This window comes from Corylus avellana, chromosome ca2 (genome assembly GCF_901000735.1).
Source record: "Corylus avellana chromosome ca2, CavTom2PMs-1.0".
In the NCBI taxonomy this organism is placed as follows: domain Eukaryota; kingdom Viridiplantae; phylum Streptophyta; class Magnoliopsida; order Fagales; family Betulaceae; genus Corylus; species Corylus avellana.
In genome coordinates, this window is record NC_081542.1 from 50,029,713 (window position 1) to 50,039,212 (window position 9,500).

A 9,500-nucleotide genomic window follows, 5' to 3' on the forward strand; every position below is an offset into this window, starting at 1 on the left:
AAATATTTCTTATCTCTAAGAATTGTGTGTGTTGTACAGCTGTCTGCTAGACACAAATCTTCACCAATCCTCTTGGAATTAATCATTCCATCAATATGACCCATACCTCCATATATAAACAAAATATACATTAAATTTTATTAATAAAAAAGAAAATAACAAAATACAATTAAATTTGACAATGTAAACATATTGTGATTAAGACACAATGAAAACATTTTAATTGTTGTAGGCATATTCATCACCAATCAAAATGTTAGTTTTTGTGTTAGAGTCTACAAAGAAATCATAAACATCAAGATAAATGTTACCCTTTTCATTTAGAGTATTAAGAAAAATTGAAGAATCTTCAGGATTACTGTGATTAGCAAAATTCATTTCAATCTCCTTTTCTTTTATGGAGGCTTGATATAGGTCTACCAGATGTTTAGGCGTACGACAGGTACGTGACCAATATCTTTTCATATCACACATGTAACATTTATTTTCATAGTACTTTGTAGGTTTATTCTGTAAACCTTTGTTTTCATTTTGTTTTGCCTCAGTGTGGTTCCACTTCTGGTGGAATGAAGCATTTCTTTTGTAAAATTTATGAGTATGTTCCTCTTGACCTCTATATTTTTTTTTTTTTACCACGTCTACGTCCACGACATTGTTTCCTTTATTACCATGAAATGAGGTTCCATTTGCTTCAGGAAATAGTGTAGAACCCGTCGGACGAGATTGATAATTTTTCTTTAATAACTCGTTGTTTTCTTCAGCCACTAGAAGACAAGATATCAGTTCAGAATATCTTGTGAAATTACACTCTCGATATTGCTACTGCAAGAGCACATTCGAGGCATGAAATGTGGTATATGTTTTTTTTATAACATATCCATATTAGTGACTTTTTCTTCACACAATTTTAATTGTGAGCTGATTTTAAAGAGTTCATAGTTAGTCACTCTTGAAATCTTGCAACTTCAGGTACATCAAATCATAACGAGCTTTTGGGAGGATAACTATCTTCTGGTGCTCATATCACTCCCTTAAATTATTTCACAAGGTCAATGGATCATTTACCGTAAGGTACTCAATTTTTATATGCTTCAGGCATATAAAATTATAAGATATCATATTCATAGCTTTAGTATGATAACATTCTAGTTCATATAAATCTCACATGATCATAATATGCAAATGTTATAATGTGATTCTTAAAACACTAAAAATTTCTAAATAATTGTTAGAATATTAATTAACAAAATACATAATAAGATTACTAAATGTTAAAGAAACTTACAATAAATTGAGAATACCTTACGGGTAGCTTTTGATGTTGAAGATCAAAAGAACACAACAATTAGCTAGAGCTTCGTGCTGATAACGTGTTGTAAAATTAAAGAAAATAACAAGACAAGATAAAATATTGCAATATGTGAAACTAGTTCTTCAGGAACTATGTATTATTCTTCTTTCATATTGTGTGATTTACATACAACTCAATACTCGCTTTTATAGGCATAGAATCATAATGGGAGGTCAAGGAATATGAAAAGGAGAATATGAAACAAGAATGTACATTAATGTATTATATGGATGTTATAAGAATTCTAAAAGATGATATGAATGTGTAGAATTCCAAGAGATGGAACTAAATGGTCATCTACCAAATACATGAATGCATTCATAACATAATGCTCTTTTATGAAGCTACCTAGTGATAAAAGAAAAAAGAAAAAAGAAAAAGAAGAGAAAGAAGAGCTAGCGGGTGTGGAATGCAAAAGGCAAGACACACCTTTGTCTTATTGAAGCCTACGAAATGGAACATATTCAGCATGCAATGCATAGGAGCCAAAAGAGAAACAAGTCAAGGCTGAAGCAAACGAACATAAAAGGGAAACAAAGCAAATCCTGTCACGAGAAAACGTTATAGGACTGCAAAGAAGAAGCAAAATCGGCCAGCTCTTTGTTACAGAAAATCAAGACAAAGAAGCCAAAGAGGAAGCAAAACTTGTTCTTTCAAATGCTTTTATACTGACAATTTCATTGGAAGTATGTTGTTATGCAAGTTTTATAAAAAAAACCTAAACCCAATGCCTCCAAAATTTCATACAAGATGAAATATGCAAAAAAAAAAAACTTGCTCTTGCCTCTTATTCAATAACCATATGGTTCTTATCCAAGACCCCTTACAAAGCTCTTGGGATAATCAAGGATAATTAGGAAAAATATTACATGGAGAAGAAGGATATTCTCCCCATATTTTTCCTAATTAGAGATTACATAATTACTTAATGGAAAAATACTTTATTCTTGCCAACTAAGCATACTTCTCACCAAAATAGACTGTCTTTATTTTTCTTGCTAAATGAGCTGGTGAATAGCTGATCATGCCTTAAAGGGCAAGTGAAGGACTAAAAGAAGTGGGAATCAAAAGCAAGTGGTTTTTCCTTTCGACAACACCACCAAAGGCTTCGGTCATGTCTAAATCCTCTGGTTTCATCTTGTCTGGGAGTTCCCAATCAAACCAGTATAATAGTTGAGCAAGAGGAAGTTCAACATTGGCTATACCAAATAAAATTCCTGGGCACATCCTCCTTCCTGCCCCAAAAGGGATAAATTCAAAGTTAGTCCCTTTATAGTCAATTGAACTACTATCAAATCTCTCTGGTATAAAACTCTCTGCATCATGCCAATATGCAGGATCTCTTCCAATGGCCCATGCATTTACAAAGACTTGGGTTTTGACAGGTATCTCATATCCATCAATTTCACATGCCTCTCTACATTCTCTTGGCATTAACAAAGGAGCAGGAGGGTGTAACCTCAGAGTTTCTTTGATCACCGACTTCAAGTAACTTAGATTCTGAAGGTCTTTCTCCTGGATTTTTATCTTCCCCTTGAAAGCTTGTCTTATCTCAGCTTGTACCTTCTCCAGCACTCTAGGGTTTCTCATCATTTCTGACATAGCCCACACTACAACAGTTGATGAAGTATCAGTTCCACCTGTAAATATGTCCTGGGAAAAAAAAATTAGAAAAATGGTTAAATAATTATTTTGGTAAATTTTTATAAGCTTATTCTTTTTGAACAACTAAAATTTAAGTTACATGTTTCATGGTAGGGCTGATATTGAACAAAGCTAACTGTGAATTCGCTCGGGTTCGGCTTGTGCGTGACTCGGTTATTAAATGAGTCATTTGTGGACACAAAATTAAACTCAATTATTAAATGATACAAATCCATATAAAATTCGACTCGTTTAATTAATAAAAATAGTTTGTATGGTAAAAATCAATATATATTAAGTATAAACGAATATATATTAAGAAACATATAAATATATATGAATTATATACATAAAAATATATTTAAAACAAACAATACACATCCATTGTTATCCGTATAGTTGTTCACTTTAAATTTTAAATGGTTTCCGTGTTGGCAATCAATCATCCAAGGGTCATATTATACCAAGCTACAACTACCACTCATCTTTCAGATTCTCAACCACTAGATAACTGACACGTAACACTTATGCTGCATAACAAGGGTCCAAGGCAAGCTTCATACTTTCTCACACGGCTAACATTATCTTTTATCTTTTCTTAAGTAAATCTAGAAGGCCACTCTTAGTACACCGCGTGGACAAATTAAATCTGATATGAGGGAGACCGCTTCGGGAGATGGAATGGAAAGAAGTCTTGCGCAAAGTTATCTCTCTTTCTCACTTTCTGATTAGCAGAGTTGAGCGAAGCGCTTGATAAGGTACTCGGCTTGACTAATGGACAAGTTTAAGTTCGTACAAGTCTTTTTCCTTAGCAAGCCGAGCCAAGTCAAAATTCTTAAACTCGGCACGTTTATGGCCCAAGATAAAAGAAAGATTCAATACGAGCCACTTTGTAGGTTATATGAATTCTATTCTAATCTACGGCAACTAAGTAAAAAAAGAAAACAAAAAACAAAAACCTTAGCCGGCCATCACATAAATTTTCCTGCATCAGTTAATGGAATAGGACACCATTTTGGGATTGTGGAGATTTATCAAGAAACAGTTATAGCAGAAATTAAAGAAAATACGATGATGAAAACATAAGGGATTGATGATCCCAAGGATTAATCGTAGCAGCAGAAATACTCACAAAAATGACGCCCTTGATGTTGTTGGTCGTGATTGGCAACTCCAGTTTATCACTCTGCTGAAGGCCTAAAAGGACGTCAACAAGATCTTCCGTCTTTGCTGATGAAGTACTCATCCGGTTCTCCCTGTGCTCACAGATGATGTTCTCCAGGATCTTATCCAACTTCGCATGAATCTTCTGTAGCTCAGATTTCATCCGACTAATCAAATGAACAAATTTATGTGAAGGGTACAAATCAGCCAAGTCAAAGCCTGCTGTGTAGGCTACTATTTTTTTGGCCAATGATAGAAATTCATCTTGGTCTTTGCATTTACTGCCGAATGCTGTTCTACATAAAACAGTTGTGGTGGAAGTGAAAATATGTTCACTAAAGTCGATTACAGATCCTGAAGATGAGTGGATGGAGTCAAGGAGATTGTGAACCTCTTCTTCTCTAATAGAAGAGAAGGATTGGACCCTCTTGGCACTTAAGAGTTCCGAAACGCAAATTTTTCTCAACTGTCTCCAGAGCTCTCCATATGGAGAAAAGGAAATGTCAGTGCCACCATTGCTTATAATTTTAGGGGCAAGAAGTAGTGGCCTTTGCACAAAGGCAAGGTCATGAGTTTTCATGAGTTCGCTGGCCATCTTGGGGGATGACACAAAAAGCGTAGAAACTTCACCCAATTTTAGGTGCATAAGGGGTCCATGCTTCAAGGCTAGGTCTCTTAAAACATGGTGTGGTAGTGACTTACCTACCAAGTTGTGCAAGTTTCCTATAATAGGTAACTTCCATGGCCCTGGAGGCAATTTCTGAACTTTGGATCTTTTCCATAACTTTAACAACCAGGCCAAAGAGAGGAGAAGAAGGAAAGTGGTGATAGCTAATGAATATTGGAGCGCCATCAAAGAAAGGATAGAAACAAGTGAGTGTTCCACAAATTTAAGTTGCAAATTTATAGGGGTGAAACATTCGACTTTTCGTACCACCTCTTCACCATCCATTGAAATGAGTCATGCAACACCATAAAAAAACCAAGAAAAAAGGTGACATTGATAATGATAGAGATGTTTTTAGAATAGTAATATGATAGAGAAAACATCTCTATCATAGTAATATCATTTATGTTCAAATGATATTATTTATAGAATAGTGACATTTTGCACGTAAATAGTATTATTATTTATACGTTGACTTTTATGTGTAAATAGTGATGTATAAACAGTAAAACATCTTTAAATTTAAAAATATTGACACCTAAAATTTACATTTACAACAATCATATCATTTAGACGTAAAAATTATAAAAAAATTTCTCTTTCACTCGCACACATAAAATATTTCTTTTAAAATAAATAAATCATTTGGGGGTTTGCTGTCATCCTAGGTGATTTATTTATTTTAAAAGTCATTAAGTCGGATTCCGGTCCGAGTATTTTTTTTAAAAATTTATTATTCAAACCTCGCTATTCATTTAACCTGATTTTTTTTTTTTAAAAAAAAAGTGATGGGTGACTAGTTAGAGTTACTGAAACTGGTCTAAGTTCTCTTTGCGCGTGATAGTGATATTTCTAGGGCAGTGATGTATAGTAGCGTGACTAGCGTCCAATATTGGAAAATGCAGTGGCATAAATCACGGAAAATCAGTCGAAGATGTTTAATGGCTTTTCAAGACTAGTTGAATAATATTCATATCATGTCAAACTGTCAACTACACCATTGGGGATCTTTCACTTTTCTTAGAGACTCTTCTATTAGCGGCCTTGAATTTGGGGTGGTCAATCCATGTGCTAGGAATGAATTGATCATGTTCGAGTAATTATTGAATCACTCCCAAATAATTTTTGGGGGTGACTTGACCACTCCCATTAGTTTTGGGGTGGCTGATCCACCTCTTGATGGTAATTTAATCACTTTTAATTTAGATATTTAGGGTGACTGATTTATCTTTCAGTGACAGTTTGACTATCTCTGATCTAATTTTTTTTTTAATAAAAAAACAAATTAATTTTGTTTTTTTTTTTAATATTTTAATATTTTTTTAATTATATATAATGGAAGAAAGAAAAGAAACATATACCTTGGAAAATGCAGTGGTATAAAACATGGAAAATCTGTCAAAGATATTTGATGGCTTTTCAAGACTGGTCGAATAGTATTCATATCATGTCAAACTGTCAACTAACCATTATGATCTTTTACTTTTCTTAGAGACTCTTCCATAAGCCGCCAATTTTCACTTCGGGGTAGTCAATCCTTGTGCTAGGAAGGAATTGACTATGTTCGCTTAGTCTGAGCTACCTAAGAAATTTTTGAGGTGACATAATCGCTGTTAGGGAGGCTCGACCATTTTCATTAGTTTTCGGAGTGGTTGATCTATTTCTGATTGTGACTCAGTCATCTTTAGATATCTGGGGGGTGACTGATCTACCCTTCGGTAATAGTTTGGCTACCCTAAAGGTTGTTCAAAATTTCTCATAATTTTTTTTTAAAAAAATTGATTAATTTTTTTAATATTTTTTTTAATTATATATAATTTTATAATTTTTACTTAATTTTATCAATTACTATTCAAACATAATTTCAACTCTTTTTTCTCCTTGATATTTACACTAAAAAAAAAACTCATTCAAAAATGAATTGAATTCAAAACCAAAAAATGGCATTTCCAAACAAATAAATCTTTTGAAATATGTATGCATCAGGAAAAGTTGAGAGAAATAAAACAATATGCAAAGCCCTATTTTCTCATAACGCGGACACGTGCTTGGACTAGAGACTTCTGTAAAAGACACTTTTTTTTTTTTTTTAATCTGTAAAAGACACTTTCTATGATCATGTGATGTCCAAATCCTTTGGTTTCATCCTGGATATATGGGAAAGAGACTCCCCACCATACGGTTGGTGCGTAAAATGCCTATTTTATAGTTCTTAATACATTTTTGACATATAAGCTGAACTCATCTTAAATAATAGGATTGAAAACACAGAATTATTTTACAGCCGCTTCTTCTTCAGACGTTCTCAAAACAGCAGCCCCTTTCTTTTTTATCGCTGGCCAAGCCCAACCAAAAAACGTAGCCCCTTTTTTCTTCATCGCAAGCCAAACCCAACAGGAAACGCAATCGAAAAACGTAAACTCAGTCTAAAAATCAGATTTTAATGCCTAAAAAATAGATTCTAATGCCTCAAAATTTATTTTTTGATTCAAAACTAAATCTTAGAAGGAAATGTTAACCCTTTAGGCCTTTAGGAATTTTATCAGCTTAAAGAGATCCACAAAATCTCATTTTCTCTGTTAAATGACAAGGATAAGGAAGAAGAAGGAAAAAGAAGAAATGGGAGAGAAGAAGAAATGGAAGGAAGAAGAAAGAAATAAGAAAAAATTTAGTGTTTTACGTTGTACGATAGTTTTATGCATTTTTTGTGCTTTAAGTGATGTGTCAATCTCCTATCGGCGGCTACAAAAGACTACTTTTATGCCATGACTACATTAAAGTTAAATTCCTCCAATAATGCCTAAGCTAAATAATATTCTGCATGACATCATCCTTTCTGTATATCCCAGAAGGGTGGGATATATTCAAACAACTCCCTTTTTTTTTCTAGAATTTTTTTTTTCTTTTCTAGAAAACCTCCGAACCATAACATGCAAGAGTTCTTCCAATTAGGGTTGGGATTGAGCAACTTATGTAAATATAAAAAACCACGTAAATACATATAATTTCTTTATACGTGTTTGTGCGTGTTTATATAAAATAAAGCATAAAAGTCTTACATTTAATCTTATATCATCGCAAGTACACAATAGTATAAACAAGCAGCAAAATAGCTTAAAAAAAAAAACAAAAAAAACAAGCAAAATAGACTAAACACAATCTATAAAAGGTCTTAAAAAAAAAGGTATATTTGAGTGTAAACTTTTTTTTCCTACCAATCAACTAGAGCCCAAATAGCAACAATGTTAAGAGTCAACCCAAACAATTTTGTAATCATAAATGATTAAACCATTTAACTTGTGATGTCAAAAAAGATATTGTAAATCTAAATGATGGCAAAATAACCACTGAAAAAACTGATTGTTAGGATTGTTGATTAGAAGCCACTGAAAGAACTCAAATCATTTAACTTTTCCTTTCACATATTCAATGAGAGTCCCAAACCAAATTAAGTTTTTGATTAGAAGTGAATTAGAATATAGAGTGAAACTAAATGAATTGGGTTTTTTTTTTATGTTGAAAGAGGGGGCAAAGTTAAAAAAAAATAAAAAAAATAGAAGGGGACACAAGTAATTTTTTTTTTGGGGGGGGGGGACACAAATATTATTTTGGGGGGTAAAACTAAAAAATTAAAAAAATTAAAAAGGGGCACAAATGAGGGACAAATATATCATTTTTGGAGGAATAAATTTATAAAATTAGTATATTTGAAGGGAATTTATGAAAAATTGAAAAAATTTGGGGGGACGAATCGCCAACAATGGGTCCGCCCCTACTTCCAATTGCCCATGCATTTAACTTTGATTTTGATTGGTATTAATTTCTTATATATCCATCAATTTTGCGTATAGCTCCTTACATTCTCTTGGAAGTAACATAAAATTAGGAGGGTACTATAATTAACCTTAGAGTTTCTTTGAACACTAATTTCGAGTAACTAGATTCTAAAGATCTTTCTCATGGATTTTTTTTTTTTTTTCTTTCCTTTGAAGGCTTGTCATATTATACCACCTAGCCCATTTAAATTCCGTGTTTTCTCACCGTTACACTCTTCTCTCTCCAACTCTTGACAACAAAAAAAAAAAAAAGAAGAGAAATACTACCCACTCTTATTCTCACAGTCCCAAATGCACATTCTTCAACGTGGTATAGTAAAAATCACCATTGAATACAAAATTCAATAGTCATTCATCCAAAATATATCTAATGTTAAAAATTATGGAGTGTGAGAGGGATGTGTATAGCATTTATCTAAAGTAAACTGTTCTTTTATTAAACAAATCCATAATGAGTTAACTTAGTGATCTCAATGATAAAATGAGATTCAATACAAGCAGGGGTGGACCTACCTTAAACTTTGGGGGCGTCCTTGGCAACCCAAAAATTTTTAAAGACCATGCAAAAATATAATTTTCTATACTATGGTCTTGACAAATGATGACTTTTTCACACCCCTAAATGTAACTTTCTAAATCCCCCAAGCTCATTCTCGGCAGACTTGGAGGAGGAATGCTTCCTCCTCCTCCCCCCGCCCCCCTCTTTTTTCTCTATTTCCTTTTTCTCCCCTCTCCCACCCTTTCTAGCCTACTCAGAGGCTAAAATCATCTCTTTGGAGACCCTATCTGCCTCCTCGAAGGCCTTATCTTTGTCCAAACATTGCAACGGTCCATCCTC

General features: G+C 33.3%; 1 protein-coding gene across 1 annotated transcript; it reads right to left on the reverse strand.

The window, feature by feature from the left end:
• Positions 1-2,176: 2,176 nt before the first annotated feature.
• On the reverse strand, positions 2,177-5,012 carry LOC132172394 (cytochrome P450 71D8-like). Its single transcript, XM_059583883.1, has 2 exons — positions 4,128-5,012; positions 2,177-3,004 (listed from the first exon to the last, which is right to left on the reverse strand). The coding sequence occupies exons 1-2, from the start codon at positions 5,010-5,012 to the stop codon at positions 2,381-2,383; spliced, it is 1,509 nt and encodes a 502-aa protein (XP_059439866.1). The 3' UTR covers positions 2,177-2,380.
• Between the last annotated feature and the right edge of the window lie 4,488 nt (positions 5,013-9,500).

What these genes read in the sequence shown, in the direction of transcription:
- LOC132172394 (XM_059583883.1), bottom strand. Translation starts at nt 5,012, where the DNA reads ATGGCGCTCCAATATTCATTAGCTATCACCACTTTCCTTCTTCTCCTC. An exon ending in ACATCAAGGGCGTCATTTTT is followed by an intron (nt 3,005 to 4,127) that starts GTGAGTATTTCT and finishes TTTTTTTCCCAG; the next exon opens with GACATATTTACAGGTGGAAC.